This window comes from Bos javanicus, chromosome 12, assembly GCF_032452875.1.
Source record: "Bos javanicus breed banteng chromosome 12, ARS-OSU_banteng_1.0, whole genome shotgun sequence".
NCBI classification, from domain to species: Eukaryota; Metazoa; Chordata; class Mammalia; order Artiodactyla; family Bovidae; genus Bos; species Bos javanicus.
The window spans coordinates 71,998,779-72,015,929 of record NC_083879.1 but is presented as its reverse complement, the minus strand read 5'-3'; the positions used below and the strand labels follow the sequence as shown (position 1 = coordinate 72,015,929).

General features: G+C 41.9%; 1 protein-coding gene across 3 annotated transcripts in view; it reads right to left on the bottom strand.

Moving 5' to 3' along the window:
• The window catches only part of LOC133258050 (ATP-binding cassette sub-family C member 4-like), a 334,436-nt gene that overhangs the window by 283,092 nt on the left and 34,193 nt on the right, over positions 1-17,151 (bottom strand). For all 3 annotated transcript variants that reach the window (XM_061434384.1, XM_061434386.1, XM_061434387.1), the window contains exons 9-11: positions 6,096-6,197; positions 1,951-2,040; positions 190-381 (exon numbers count right to left, since the gene is read on the bottom strand). In XM_061434384.1, coding sequence (XP_061290368.1) covers positions 190-381; positions 1,951-2,040; positions 6,096-6,197 — 384 coding nt within the window. The remainder of the gene's footprint in view (positions 1-189; positions 382-1,950; positions 2,041-6,095; positions 6,198-17,151) is intronic.

Sequence of the window (17,151 nt, the reverse complement as noted above, 5' to 3'; positions counted from 1 at the left end):
GTGTCCTTATGACATCAAGATTGAAGGACTAGCATATATGCCTGCACACTCACGCAGAAGACTGGTGTAAATATTAAACAACACTGAATGATCTTTCAAACTTTAAAAAAAAAGGAACTTTCAACAAACTTTACTGATAGTTTAAACCAAGTCTGTCATTTGAAATTCTACTCAAAAGTCCTTACTCACCTCTCCCAAAGCACAAGCCTTTATTACTTTTTCATATCGGTCTTCTTCATATTTCTTCCCAAATAAAATGTTACTCCTCACAGTTCCTGAGAACATCCAGGGCTGCTGAGAAACATACGCGATCCTCCCATGCACGCTGACCTGCCCCTGGCTCGAGGGCAGCTCCCCCAGCACAGCGCTCAACAGTGACGACTGAAACAGACGGCAATACACACACATAAATAGGCAGCACTTAGGATGAAACACATCCCATAGCACAGCTGACCCAAGCCTGGTGCTTGATACACAATAGAACACTTGCATTTAGAACAGGATAAAGTACAGCCCTGGAAGTTTGGACAAAACAATTTAAAATAACTCTATTGGTCAATGCAAATGAATGGTTGATAAAGAATATTAATAAAATACTATAACAATCTCCTCTGCCCAAGAGGAGCTCCCAAAGAAGCACTACACTCAGGAAAAATTAAGAATGTTTAACATCCTTCACTAGCAGAGCAGCCCAGCAGGATGTGTATATCATGTATCTGATGTTTAGTGCAGTTGTTCCTGCATCCAGGTATCCTTCATTTGACACTTATCCTTAAAAAGCTATGTGTGTTCCCCATCCTGAACCCAGTGCACCAGCACCAAGCATCCAGTATCGTGCATCGAACCTGGATTGGCGACTCGTTTCATATATGATATACATATTTCAATACCATTCTCCCAAATCATCCCACCCTCTCCCTCTCCCACAGAGTCTGAAAGACAGTTCTATACATCAGTGTGGCATATTCATTTTGATATATGGCAAAACCAATACAATATTGTAAAGTTAAATAAAATAAAATTTAAAAAAAAGACACAACCGAGCTAAGGGAAAAAAAAAAAAAGCTATGTGTGAAGAATATATCCAAAGATGATTACTTAACATGTATGCCTGTGGCGGATTCATTTTGATATTTGGCAAAACTAATACAATTATGTAAAGTTTAAAAATAAAATAAAATTAAAAAAAAAAAAAAGAATTCTGAAATGAGTTGTGTCTAAAGAGCAAAAGTCCATATAGAGGAAATCATCACCCTGTCATGTACACATCCACATTTAAGTTTCTGTATTTTGTTGTTTCACAACACAGGACACTAAGTGCAAGTGCACGTCTTTCAAATCTCTTCTGACACACAGAAGTGACGTATCTGTGTCTACACCATCAGAGTGCTCACCACCCTGGGCTGAGATAAACTGCCCATGTATCTGTCTTGCCCTGGAACCTGGTTGCCTCTGGACGGTGGAGATGTCGGGGTCTGGCTCATATCTGTGTCATTAGCTCCAGCACGTGGCTGAACATTCACTACACGTGCACTGAAAGGATCACATCAAATCCCATGAGGAAATGCTCAGAGCTTCCTGGAAGAGCCTTCACCACCTCCAGACCTCCTAGAGGGGCCACTATGATGAACATAAGTCCCTGCTGTTTCCATCCAACCTGAACAGCTGTCACATCAATAATTTCATTCACTGAGAAGTCCAAATTCCTGACAATGGTCCCCAACTGTGCAATGTGAAGCACCAAGAAAGAAAACACAGTGTGTGCTTATCTAGATTTATTTGACCATGAAACTTTCTTGCAAAACTAATATTCCATGGAACACAGTCTGAGAAACGCTGTTCTAGGTACATCCAATTCAAACTGTGTCACACACAGCTCTGGGCTCAACTCTGAAAATTTAACAAGGACAGTGGTGTTGCATCAAGCTGACAAAAGGCATCACAACTTACCTTTCCTGCACCCACAGGTCCAACCACCGCTAACAGTTCACCGGGTCTGGCAGTAAAGAAAAGGTCTTGTAGGGTTGGGGTTCCTGATTTCTGCAAATTAAAGTTTATACAAATGTGCCCATTTCAATAAAGTAACATACATTACTTCAGAAGGTAGAGAAAATTACATAATAGTCATTGATATGCTAATGTTATCCACATTTTTCCCCTTCCTATTTTAAGATAGTAAGTCCTGGAGGCCTTTTCATCCAATCATACATATCTCTTTGGGGGTTAACAAGGCTCATTCTTTTACCAGATTTTCATAAGGACATAGCTCTAGACACCCACAGAATTTTAGTAGTAGAAATGACAAGGCACCTGCCTGAAACACAAACTGAATAATGCACATAAGCTTATTAATATAATGCACTTAATAGAATACCCAGCTTGGGAGGCTTTTAATCATTTATAAGTTTTCATCATGACCCTTGGTTTTAACTGTCTCATTAATCTCCACAGTTCAATTCAGTTCAGTCACTCAGTTGTGTCCAACTCTTTGTGACCCCATGGACTGCAGCATGCCAGGCTTCCCTGTCCAACTCCAAGAACACACTCAAACTCATGTCCATGGAGTCGGTGATGCCATCCAACCATTTCATCCTTTGTCATCCCCTTCTCTTTCTGCCTTCAATTGTTCCCAGCATCAGGGACTTTTCCAATGAGTCAGTTCTTCACATCAGGTGGCCAAAATGTTGGAGCTTCAGCTTCAGCATCAGTCCTTCCAATGAATGTTCAGGACTGATTTCCTTTAAGATTGACAGGTTTGATCTCTTTGTTGTCCAAGGAACTCTCAAGAGTCTTCTCCAGCACCCCAGTTCAAAAGCATCAATCAACCCCCACAAGGTGGCAGCATAAGTTCCTGGCATGCCTGGCCTGTAATTAAATAATTTGAAATCTCCACTAATCTCTCCACTTTCATTTCATAAAGAATGAACCTCAGTAGTGCTCAGCAAGCAAAGGGGTACACTTTATATAACAGTCCCTCCTGGCAAATTAAGTGCTATTAATAATGGTCCAAGCTCTAATTTTTAACAAGAGCTCTAATTTAATACCACCACCACCAACAACAACCAAAAAAGGGGAATAAGTTAATTATAACATGATGAATCAAAGAGATAAACCCTCAATTTTATATGTATTTACATACATTACCTGTCTTGGCTGAACAGAGGATAATAAAGTACTTCTACTGAAGAAAAACAGGCAGCTTATTTACTGTCTGAGCCACCAGGGAAACCCAAAGGAACAAAATAACAATGAAAACCAAGGAGATACATGCGCTAGTACCCCCACCCAATGCAACGGAGGACAAAGTATTCATTGTGCCAATAACAAGTCACATTCTTGAGAGATTTACAGGTTCATTATGTCTTTACATATCGTAAGTGTTAAGAAAATTGTCAATAGCTGCCAATGCTTAAAAAAAAGAAAAACGAATGCTGACATTTGATTCTAAAGTGCTGCAAAGACTAAAATCACGATTCTGAATTTAAAAGTCTGGATATTCCTCAAAATGAAAAATTTATCCGGAAAGAAATGAACTAATTATAAAGCATTTACATGCTAAAAAATGACAATTATTTTGCTTAGTCAAGAACACTAGCCCCAAATTTTAAAGAAACTATTAATCTACCAATAAGAAGCTGGATATTAAAACATAAGAAATATTTTTTAATCTTCTCCACTTCTTTATTCTTTTCTGCCACTTAGGGTTCCTATTTTATTACTTATCACTCAGTTATGACTAAAAAACAATGAGTCACATACCAACATCAGCTCCCTGTCACCACCCCTCACTGTTTCTCAGGGTCAGACACTGAGTTCCCTCCCTGTTCAGGCTTCAGGATGGGGCACTACTCTACCGAGACCAGTAGAGGGCAGCACTCAGCAGCTCAGACGTGCTGCTGCTACTGCTGCTGCTAAGTCACTTCAGTCGTGTCCGACTCTGTGTGACCCCATAGACGTCAGTGCACCAGGCTCTCCTGCCCCTGGGATTCTCCAGGCAAGAACACTGGAGTGGGTTGCCATTTCCCTCTCCAATGCATCAAAGAGAAAAAGTGAAAGTGAAGTCGCTCAGTCGTGTCCAACTCCCAGCGACCCCATGGACTGCAGCCTACCAGGCCCCTCCGTCCATGGGATCCTCCGGGCAAGAGTACTGGAGAGGTCCAGTCAACTCCTGGTTATCCAGACTCAGGGGATGCTGACTCAACAAGGATCATCAGCTGAGCCCCCACTCTGTACCAGATGTAGTTGAAAACCCCTGCCCCATGAAGAAATGGAGGCTCCCACAGGACCATTTATTTTACAGCTTCAAGACTGAGACCAAGTCCCATCATTTCATGAATGAGACCTGGGTCCCTGAGACCTGCCCCCACTTGCCTACCTGGCTGTCTAGTGGAGCAGGTTACAGAGTTCATGTCTATCTCCTGCCTCCCAACCCAGCAGGGGCTTCATTCAGATTCAGCTTCTCTTTAAAACCCCAATGTCTGTGTCCCCCGTCCCAGGGATCTCTCACCCATGATCTAACCTGACAGCCATAATTACTAATGACCCCAGCAAGGGGCACAGTCCTTCCATAGGCAAGGCCAGGACAACATAACAGGCTATTCTGTTTTACAATGCAAGTTGCACAAAAATCTGAGAACATGTTATTAAGTTCTTGAAAGAAAAACAAAATAGCTCATTTTAAAATGCTGCATAATTTGGTACAAAAGAAATTTGGTAATGGGTCATTAAAAAATATGTGTTAGCAATCACATGGAGTGGTATTTATAATGGAATTTTAGTGCTTTCCATAAATGCTTCAAGAGTACTGTGACGAGAAATACGAAGCAGGAGGTAAATCTACCGGAATAAGGTATGAGAAACTCTCAGGATAGGTCAGGCACCTTCTGTGAGTTGCCACATGCAACTGGCACAGGGATGTGGTTTTATGTATTTGGGAACATATTATCCTACTGTGCTATTGATGGAGATGGCAGGCACTTAATCAGAAGTTGGTGAACACCACGCAGGTGGCAAAACAGAGTCACAGGCGTGAAAGACCAGAGGAGTTTACAGAATCTAGACACTTTCCCTATAGTCCCCACTCTGACAGCAGCCAGGCTTCTGAGCTCTGCTCTGGAGAGTGGACCCTCTGGTACAGACATCTCCTTCCTGAGTCCTCCTGGCTGTCGGGCAGGAACAGTTTCCTGCCTTTGCTAATTTCTGGGTTGTCTCACCCATCGCCATTTTGCTGTTTCTGCCTTTCCCCACTCTTATCATCCATGTAACTAATTCCCTGAATGGAACTCCCTCTCCCATGGTGGGGTTCTTTTTTCCTGACTAATCCAAACTGATACGGGAGGATGTGCACAGAGGACCAAGGAACCATGGAGGCAGGAACATTTCAATCATTGATAAAGAAGGCAGCACTGCATGTGCAATTTTGAAAGTGGACCCTTGTTTTTTTCTGTTTGCCAGAAAGTCATAAATAAACTAAGTGTTGGAAAATCACCAGTTCTCCCTGTCAGTTTCCACACACTGCAGCCCTTCAACTAGGAATCACTGGTGCTCACTACGACCACCTGCTGTTTCCTTCCTGCCCCTGGCTGCTACCAAAGTAGCCAGAACCATCAGAAGCTTAGGATGGGGGAGCCCCCACTCTACCCCACAGCAAAAATCCAGATCATGGCCTCACTGCCTGTACAATAAAGTGATCTGATAATCAAGGCAAAAAATGTACACCGATTCCCCAAAGCCTCTTTAACAAATCTCTGTGTATTCATTAGTTAAACCATTTCACACCACAGCATTTTGTCCATCCAATCCTGTAAATTCTAACATTATAAACACATGTACTTTAAATTCAAAATGTGCTAATACTTTGAAAGCTCTCTTGAAAATGAAATAAAGAGCAACATGTCAAACTTCTTAGGCTGATTTTACACTTAATCTCCATTAACTGCAAACCTTATTCCTGATTTTGAGAATTTTTATAACATACTCTCAATATATGAGCAAATCACATTCTACATCATGTGGAAAACCTCATCATTCTCCCATAAACCTATGTCTTCAGTTGTCAATTAGTAGTCATGATCTTGGGGTGGAGGACTTGTTACCTTATCCCAAGAAGCAGTGAAATTGTTCATGTCTACTATCGTTTCACCATCTGATGGCAGCTGAGGATTGAGCTGTGGTATCTCATCAAGTAATAGGAAGTTCTACAGAAAAAAGGAGAAACACATATTGTTAAACTGCAAGAACAAAGCACAAACAAAAATAATTGCTTTCCTGGAATTTATAATTAAAGATTTTATACAGCCTACATATCATTTTGTCAGCTATACTTAAACTAGTTTTGTTTCATATCAGAACATACTAAATAATATATGTATATAGAATAATATATATCATATGGTATACATAATCATATAATGTAGTATATATAGCATGCATAGTGTTTTATATACATATGTATGTGTATATATAAACATTTATATATAAAGCACATATAAGAATATTTTATATACAAACACTATTGTTTAACTGCTCAGTCAAGTATGACTCTTTTGAGACCTGCATGGGATTTTCTGGGCAAGAATACTGGAATGGGTTGCCATTTCCTTCTCCAGGGGATCTTCCCAGCCTAGGGATCAAACCTGCATCTCTTGCATCTCCTGCATTGGCAGGAGGATTCTTTACTACTGTGCCACCTGGGAAGTCATATAAATACAAGGTTATTTGCCACTAGTACCACCTGGGAAGCCCCATATATATATACATACAGAGATATATATATAATAAACAGTTCCTGGCCATGAGCAAAGAAAGTAGTGACTTTCTCAACAAGTATCCTGGTTCCCCCTTTAAGAGAAAATATTATTTCAAACTTCAACACATTTAGCGACTGGACATTTTTATTGTTTACTTTTTGAGTTACTAACAATAAACAGGAGAATTGGTAGGAAACGATTCCGCAAATACTTACTGAATCCCACCAGGTGCCAAGCACCATGTGACACTGCTAGGAACACAGTGAGGAAGGCCATGCCCAGGCCTTCAGGCATCAAGGGGCACAGGACAGGCTGGGACAACAAGACCAGTGGCAGAGATGCCAAATGAAAACCCTGGCAATGCCTGTTTTGCATCATGACTTTTCCCTGGACACTTAAACACACTCTGCCTTTCTCCTGTTTTAAGTCAGTATCACTGTTTTCCATTAATTATCACTTAAGTCATTATTCTAAAAATGAAGTACTCTTAAATTTCTCTTAAAAATATTTTACAAGCATCTTTCCACAATCACTGTCTCTTCTTCTTAGACACTGCCCTCTCTCCTACAACAGGAATGACTGTAGCTCCCACTTCTTGCCATGTTCACATTGCTTAGCAGTTATTCAGTGGAAAGAAAGAAAGAAAGTGAAGTTGCTCAGTTGTATCCAACCCTTTGCGACCCCATGGACTGTAGCCTACCAGGCTCCTCTGTCCATGGGATTTTCCAGGCAATAGTCCTGGAGTGGATTGCCATTTCCTTCTCCAGGGGATCTTCCCAACCCAGGGATCAAACCCAGGTCTCCCACATTGTAGACAGATGCTTTACCATCTGAGCCATCAGGGAAGTCATATTCAGTGGAATGCAGCTGATTAAAACCAACTCCTGAGAACCACTACAAAGCTAGCATAATCTTATGTAGGAAAACTCCCTCCTGTCCTGCAAATGCTAGACATAATCCAACAAGAAAAGCTACTATGGCAGAGAAATTGAGTAAACAACTGAGACAACCCCAGTGCCATCGCCTCTTCCAAGAACCATGAAAATGTGGCAGAGACTGCTCGCTATGCTCAAAATCTGCTCTCATTCTTCCCAAACCCCAGATTTTAGCTGCAAGTAACAGCCTGGAAGGAGGCCCTCGCTCTCCAGGCTCCCAAGCAGATAGGAGCAGCCATGTGACTAAATCCAGGTCAGTGGAGAGTGACAATGTCCAGAACCTTCCTCTGCCCCAAGGCCTGGGTTTTGGAGGCTGCCAGCTTGGTCAAGGCCATACAAAATGGAGTAATAAGAAAGAGTCTGGGACTTTCCTAGTGATGCAGTAGATAAGAATCTGCCTGTCAATGCAGGGGACATGAATTTGATCCCTGGTCCAGGAGATTCTACGTGCCACAGAGCAACTAAGCCCATGTGCCACAACTACTGAGTCTGAGCTCCAGAGCCCAAGTGCCACAACTACCGAAGCCTAGCCACCTAGAGCCTACGCTCCACAAGAGAAGTCACCACAATAAGAAGCTTGCTTGCCACAGCTAGAGAAAATCTGTGCAGCAATGAAGACCCAGCACAGATAAAATTAAATTTTTGTTAGGAAAAAGAAAGAGTCTGAGTCCCTAACACCATGGAGGATGATTCCCACAAAAAAAAAAGTCTGCTGAAATCCTAAACTGTTACTTCAAAATATGACTTAAAAACAGGGTTGCTGCAGACGTAATCAATTAAGGTGAGATCACACTGGAGTAGGGTAGGCCCCAAATCCAATATTAGTGTCCTTATAAGAAGAGAAAACCAGGGACATACACACACTGGCAGAAAATGCCCATGTGATGATGGAGACAGAAGCTGGAGTGATGGCAGTTACAAGCCAAGGAAGATCAAGGTTTTCCTGCAACAACCTAAGCTAACAGAGGCGAGGAAGGATTCCCTCTTGCAGGATAGAGAGGGATGGTGACCCTGCTGACTCCTTGACTTCAGACTTCTAGGCTCCAGGACTGAGAGACAATCAATTTCTGGGGTTTAAAGCACCTGTTTGTGGTACTTGGTTACAGCAACCCCAGAAAACCCATACAGAGCCTTATAAGGACACTTGCATGAGAGAAAAATAAACTATCTGTGTAAGCAGCTTTAACATGGGTAATTCTAGGACTCCCAGGCAAACTGAGTCCAAATCAACATAGGGAGAAACTGAAATAAGTATCTGAGGATGTGGGAGAAAGAAAACAACTCATAATCAGTAACCTATTACCCTAAAAATCATAAACACACTTCAAGTCCTTGACACCCAGAATATCATGCTCCCAAATCATAAATGTTTTTGCAATCTTCTACTGCAAAAGAACAACTGGTTAAAAACTGAACATGAAAACCTGCTTCTGTGCAGGAAAAGAAAGACATCGTGATCCCTGCATCTCTCTCAAAGACCAGCTGGTGGGAGGCGCCATCCACTTTTTGCCTCCTCCTCTCATGCAGGCTCACTGAGAGCCTAATGCTGGGCATGGCTCCTCCTCCCTGCTCGGAGCCTGAGTCCAGCAGGAGACAGGGTGGACGGACAGCGCTCTGAGGACTCCTCTGCAGACTCTCAACCACCGCAGCCCGAGTTCTCTCTCCACACCACCTCTTTCGTAGTCAGCCAGGTACCAGTTCTCACCTGTTCTGACACAGCTCATCCCTCTCCCCATGCTTTTCTCTTAAAACAATATAATTTCAGACTTCCACCCATTATTAACCACTGAAAATATTAATACAACTTTTCTTTTGCTGGTTCCTTCCCCAGCCCTCCCCAACACCACCAAACCGATCCCAACACCACTTCTTCCTGATCTCTTTACAGCACCTCTGAGTGTCCACCACGCTTAACACACCCAGAGACCCATCAGTACCTAAGTCCACACTCCCCAGGTGGCCTCTGCCTGGATACCCTGAGTACTAACCCCACCCATCCTTACGAGTCCATCTCAAATGCTAACTCTCCATGGAACCATTCAGGACAATCCAGGCTCACACTGCCCTCCCTACCTCTGAATCCCCTGAGGAATACTAAGTCACACAGAGGGGAGACACTACATCATTCATGCACCTACAGTCACAACTCCAACTGAGACCAAGCTTTGCACAGAGTCAACCATCATGGGTAAGGCAAGGAATAGACTGTAGGGCTGTTCAAATCAGTACAAACACTGACTACATGACTACTATAGCCTTACACAGTCTGAGCTAACACAGCAACAAGCAAAAGGTTACACACATATGTTATACATTTTGTCTAGACAGAAATTCCAATTTTAGCTTAAATGTGTTACCAAGATTAAAAAAAAAAAAAAGATGTTAAGTATGTGCACAGTAGAACAGAAATGTTCGACTTTCAAAAAAAGAAGAAAGTAAAAAACAAGCACTAAGTAAGGAATTAAATCTATTGAGTGCTTGTTCACAAATAATAGGTCTGAGAAGGGAAATAGTCACAGTTTTCCAGGGGTTAAATGACACTCCATTCAGTACATGACCAACTTATGAAGGTGCAGAAGTGCTGGCTGGATTCTTCTCCAGGACTCAGGCTAATGAAAAAGCTGAAATTAAATTTCTCTTGGACCCAGAACAGGTTCTGCAGGAAAGTATCAACATCAGAACTGTAGCCAAAAAGATTGAGTTCCCAATCTTTTGGAAATGGAAAACCTGCTTTATGAGCAATATAACCTCAGAGACTCATTTTATGGCATGTAAAATCACTGGACTTTCAGTGCTTCAGAAACAAGATATTTACAATTCTAGTGGAGTCATTCAACGCCAAGACCTTCAGACCCCTTTTCTTATTAAGAAAAAAATAGAGGAACTTCTTGGACCATAAAATCATAATAAATCCTCATATTCTCTATTAAAAAAAAGGAAATTGAAAAGCATGTATAAACAAGACACAAAACTATGAAGACCACGTGTAGGTCTGCCTGTGGGTATAGACCACCACACCCCCTCCAAAGTGGGCAGGGGTGGTGGGTTTCCTTCCTAGGACTCCCAGATATGACCTGAGAAGAAATCCTAGGAGATGACCGTCCAGTCTACTGAGTCCCAGGCTGCGGGGGAGAGGGGGGCAGCAGAGCTCAACCCCACACTGTATTCTAAACTCCTCATGTCCACCACACCTCCAGCCCATCTGTGGTCAAAACTCACCCAGCTGTAACCACCTATCAGTAAATTCAGCTGCCCTTTTCTTCCACTCTTGCTGCCCTTCAACCCATCTAAGTGAGAGGCAGGTTGAGGAAGAAAATGAACATCCATTCATTGTCTATTACCTGTTAGATAACAGCATAGGAACTAAATAACAGGATAGGAACTATATAACAGGATAGGAACTAAATAACAGGATAAGAACTAAAGAGCCTCTTGATGAAAGTGAAAGAGGAGAGTGAAAAGTTGGCTTAAAACGCAACATTCAGAAAACTAAGATCATGGCATCTGGTCCCATTACTTCATGGCAAATATTTGGGGAAACAATGGAAACAGTGACAGACTTTATTTTCTTGGGCTCCAAAAATCACTGCAGATGGTGACTGCAGCCATGAAATTAAAAGACACTTGCTCCTTGGAAGAAAAGCTATGACCAACCTAGACAACATATTAAAAAGCAGAGAAATTACTTTGGCAACAAAGGTCCTTCTAGTCAAAGCTATGGTTTTTCCAGTAGTCATGTATGGATGTGAGAGTTGGACTATAAACAAAGCTGAGTGCCGAAGAATTGATGAATTTTGAACTTTGGTGTTGGAGAAGACTCTTGAAAGTCCCTTGGACTGTAAGGAGATCCAACCAGTCAATCCTAAAGGAAATCATTCATTGGAAGGACTGATGTTGAAACTCCAATACTTTGGCCACCTGATGTGAAGAACTGACTTATTTGAAAAGACCCTGATGCTGGGAAAGATTGAAGGCAGGAGGAGAAGGGGATGATAGAGGATGAGGTGGTTGGATGGTATCACCAACTCAATGAACATGAGTTTGAGCAAGCTTCAGGAGTTGATGATGGACATTGAAGCCTGGCATGCTGCCTTACATGGAGTTACAAAGAGTCAGACACAACTAAGCAACTGAACTGAACTGACCAGGATAGGAAGCTGAATCAGGCCAAGGACAGTCAGTGAAGTGGCTCTTACAGCAAACATTTAGATATTTCTAAGCATCTCAGAATTCAAAACCAAGTTCATGCTTTCCTCCCCAAGTTTGGTTCTCCTCTAGTATTCATTATTTGAGTGAATTCAGGTGATTTTATAGCCCCAAAAGGTGAAGCAGCCTGAGATCCACCTTTCCCTCCCTCAATACCCAACTCAAGACATGCCCCGACTATCTCTCAAATCTGGCCAAGTCTCTCTATTGCACCCTAAACCTAAACACATCATCTTGTCCCTGGACCACATATGGCATTAACCTCCTGAAACCTCATCTCCCCACCTCTTCTCAGGGTCCTCACCCCACCTCCCTATCCTATTCCCAGGTTGCAGCCAGGCTGAGCTCTAAGATGATAAAAACTTTGATGTCACCTGTAGAGTCCTGTACAGTACCCTGCTCAGGCCTCCAGCTCTCTACTCTGCAGCCTCAGACATTCTTGGTTCCTCAAATGCACAGATTCCCATCTTGTGCACTAAAAACCTGTGTCACATCACATCCCCAGGAAAGTGAGAAGCATTAGCCTCCCACCTCCCCCAGCCCACACACAGAATTCTTCAGGTAACTTCTTCAGCCTTACCAGGAGGCACCACCTCCAAAACTACACCAGTGACTTTGCCAAAGCACCTCATGGCACCTCAGAATTTTCCTTCCAAGGACTAATGACACACAAACGCATGTCCACAGTGACTTTCACTATTTGATTCTTTATTAATCCCTTACTTGATGAGACATAAATTCCAAGAAGGAAGGAATTCTCTCCTGCCATTGTACAGACACATCTAGCTTGTGCCAAGCTTCAGGTAGACACTCAGTTACTTTGTGGAATAAATGACTGGATGAATAAATTCAAATTTGAACCCAAAAATCTAGCAGAAAACAAGAAAGGTTTTTCTTCTCAACTGATTTTAGTCTTAATAAGATCTTTTCAATCCTATTGTTTTTTACATTTGTTAAAGTACATTTTGGTTTTGTTTGCTTTTTTCTACAACTAAGGCAATATTTCCAAAATGTGGCCTATTTTCAGGTACATAGGGGCATTTACTAAAGATATTGATATTTTGGTCTCCAGACAAAATCACTTTTCAGTTCAGTTCAGTTCAGTCGTTCAGTCATGTCTAACTCTTTGTGACCCCATGAACCGCAGCACACCAGGCCTCCTTGTTCATCACTAACTCCTGGAGTTTACACAAACTCATGTCCATTGAGTCGGTAATGCCATCTTATCTCATCCTGTGTTGACCCATTCTCCTCCTGCCTTTAATCTTTCCCAACATCAGGGTCTTTTCAATAGATTCAGCTTTTCACATCAGGTGGCCAAACTATTTGAGTTTCAGCTTTAGCATCAGTCCTTCCAATGAACACCCAGGACTGATCTCCTTTAGGATGGACTGGTTGGATCTCCTTGCAGTCCAAGGAACTCTCAAGAGTCTTCTCCAACACCACAGTTCAAAAGCATCAATTCTTTGGCGCTCCGCTTTCTTCACAGTCCAACTCTCAGATCCATACATGACCACTGGAAAAACCACAGCCTTGACTAGATGGACCTTTGTTGCCAAGTAATGTCTCTGCTTTTGAATATACTATCTAGGTTGGTCATAACTTTCCTTCCAAGGAGTAAGCGCCTTTTAATTTCATGGCTTCAATCACCATCTACAGTGATTTTGGAGCCCCCCAAAATAAAGTCTGACACTGTTTCCACTGTTTCCCCATCTATTTGCCATGAAGTGATGGGACCAGAGGCCATGATCTTCGTTTTCTGAATGTTGAGCTTTAAGCCAACTTTTTCACTCTCCTCTTTCTCTTTCATCAAGAGGCTCTTTAGTTCTTCTTCATTTTCTGCCATAAGGGTGGTGTCATCTGCATATCTGAGGTTGTTGATATTTCTCCCAGCACTCTTGATTCCAGCTTGTGCTTCCTCTAGCCCAGCATTTCTCATGATGTACTCTGCATATAAGTTAAATAAACAGGTGACAATATACAGCCTTGATGTGCTCCTTTTCCTATTTGGAACCAGTCTATTGTTCCATGTCCAGTTCTAACTGTTACTTCCTGACTTGCATAAAGGTAAGTCAGCTGGTCTGGTATTTCCATCTCTTTCAGAACTTTCCACAATATATTGTGATCCACATAGTCAAAGGCTTTGACATAGTCAATAAACCAGAAAGAGATGTTTTTTTCTGGAACTCTCTTGCTTTTTCGATGATCCAGCAGATCTTGGCAGTTAGATTTCTGGTTCCTCTGCCTTTTCTAAAACCAGCTTGAACATCTGGAAGTTCATGGTTCATATATTGCTGAAGCCTGGCTTGGAGAATTTGGAGCATTACTTTACTAGCATGTGAGATGAGTGCAATTGTGTGATAGTTTGAGCATTCTTTGGCATTGCCTTTCTTTGGGATTGGAATGAAAACTGACCTTCTCTAGTTCTGTGGTCACTGCTGAGTTTTCCAAATTTGCTCACATTTTAGTGCAGGACTTTCACAGTATCATCTTTTAGTATTTGAAATAGCTCAACTGGAATTACATCACCTCCACTAGCTTTGTTCGTAGTGATACTTCCTAAGGCCCACTTGGCTTCACATTCCAGGACGTCTGGGTCTAGGTCAGTGATCACACCATCGTGATTATCTGGGTTGTGAAGACCTTTTTTGTACAGTTCTTCCATGTATTCTTCCACCTCTTCTTAATATCTTCTGCTTCTGTTAGGTCCATGCCATTTCTGTCCTTCATTGAGCCCATCTTTGCATGAAATGATTCCTTGGTATATCTAATTTTCTTGAAGATATCTCTTGTCTTTCCTATTTGTTGTTTTCCTCTATTTCTTTGCATTGATTGCTGAGGAAGTCTTTCTTATCTCTCCTTGCTATTCTTTCTAACTCTGCATTCAAATTGGTATATCTTACCTTTTCTCCTTTGATTTTTGCTTCTTTTCTTTTCATAGCTATTTGTAAGGTCTCCTCAGACAGCCATTTTGCTTTTTTGCAATTCCTTATCTTGGGGATGGTCTTGATCCCTGTCTCCTGTACAGTGTCATGAATCTCTGTCCATAGTTCTGACAGAATGTGGTCCACTGGAGAAGGAAATGGCAAACCACTTCAGTATTCTTGCCTTGAGAACCCCATGAACAGTATGAAAAGGCAAAAACATAGGACACAGAAAGATGAACTCCCCAGGTCAGTAGGTGCCCAGTATGCTACTGGAGATCAGTGAAGAAATAACTCCAGAAAGAATGAAGAGAAAGAGCCAAAGCAAAAACAACAACCAGTTGTGGATGTGAATGGTGATAGAAGCAAGGTCTGATGCTGTAAAAAGCAATATTGTATAGGAACCTGAAATGTTAGGTCCATGAATTAAGGCAAATTGGAAGTGGTCAAACAGGAGATGGTGAGAGTGAACGTCAACATTCTAGGAATCAATGAACTAAGATGGACTGGAATGGGTGAATTTAACTCAGGTGACCATCATATCTACCGCTGTGGGCAGGAATCCCTTATAAGAAATGGTGTAGCCATCATAGTCAACAAGAGTCCAAAATGCAGTACTTGGATGCAATCTCAAAAACAACAGAATGATCTCTGTTCATTTCCAAGGCAAACCATTCAATATCATGGTAATCCAAGTCTATACCCCAACCAGTAATGCTGAAGAAGTTGAAATTGAATGGTTCTATGAAGACCTACTAGACCTTCTAGAACTAATACCCAAAAAAAGACATCCTTTTCATTACAGGGGAATGGAATGCAAAAATAGGAAGTCAAGAAATACTTGGAGTAATAGGCAAATTTGGCCTTGGAAGACAGAATGAAGCAGGGCAAAGGCTAAGAGAGTTTTGCCAAGAGAACGCACTGGTCATAGCAAACACCCTCTTCCCACAACACAAGAGAAGACTACACATGGACATCACCAGATGGTCAACACCAAAATCAGATTGACTATATTCTTTGCAGCCAAAGATGGAGAAGCTCTATACAATCAGCAAAAACAAGACCAGGAGCTAACTGTGGCTCAGATTATGAACTCTTTATTGCCAAATGCAGGCTTAAATTGAAGAAAGTGGGGAAAACCACTAGACCATTCAAATAACTTTTGATTCTGCCCAAATCAAAAGTGCTTCCTTCATCAGAACACAAAGCAGCTTGACAAAGAAAATTTGTCAGCCCCAGAAAAGTGAAAGATTTCCCCATGTCATCATTTTAATATTACTGCACATATCAACATGGGAAGAAATTTCAAGCCTCAGACACAGTTTAACTGAATTTTGTTGGGGAAAAAATAAAAAACCCTAGTGAATCAGAAACTCCAAAGTATGATCATGTAGGTTTAAAGACCCTGATGCTGGGTAAGGTCAATGCAGGAGGAGAAGGGGACGACAAAGGATGAGATGGTTGGATGGCATCACCAACTCAATGGCCATGAGTTTGAGTAGGCTTTGGGAGCTGGTAATGGACAGGGAGGCCTGGTGTGCTGTGGTCCATAGGGTTGCAAAGAGTTGGACACGACTGAGCAACTGAATTGAACTGAACTGAACTAGGTAATTCTGATGAACTAGACAACTAAATATTTTAAAGGGCTGTAGAAACTGTATGGGCTGAAAAAGCATCTAATATCTAAATGAAAGTCTTACACCAATTACTTCAACCCACCAGGAAGGAAGGGCTTCCTTGGTGGCTCAGAGGGTAAAGTGTCTGCATGCAATGCAGGAGACCTGGGTTCGATCCCTGAGTTGAGTATATCCCCTGGAGAAGGAAATGACAACCAGCTCCAGTACTCTTGCCTGGAAAATCCCATGGACGGAGAAGCCTGGTAGGCTACAATCCATGGGGTCGCAAAGAGTCGGACATGACTGAGCAACTTCACTTCACTTCACCAGGAAGCAGTTTCCCACGGTAACACCTACTCTTCTCACCACTCTTATTCTCAGCCATTGGTCCCATCTTTACTGAAAATAGCTACTGCTGACAGATCTCTAAATTCCTAGACCAACTTCCTGCCAGACATCTTGTATACACAAGGGAAATTTTAGGTTTTCTGCCCAGATCACAAGTGCTTCCTTCATCAGAACACAAAGCAGCCTGACAAAGAAAATTTGTCAGCCCCAGAATATTCAATGTTGTCCCCAGGTCATAATTTTAATATTACTGCACACATCTTCATGGGAAGAAATTTAAGGCCTCAGACAGTTCAATTGCATTTTTGTGGAAAATGAATAAAAAACCCTACCCAAATATTTGAGCACAATTCCATGAAAACCTTCTGGAGGA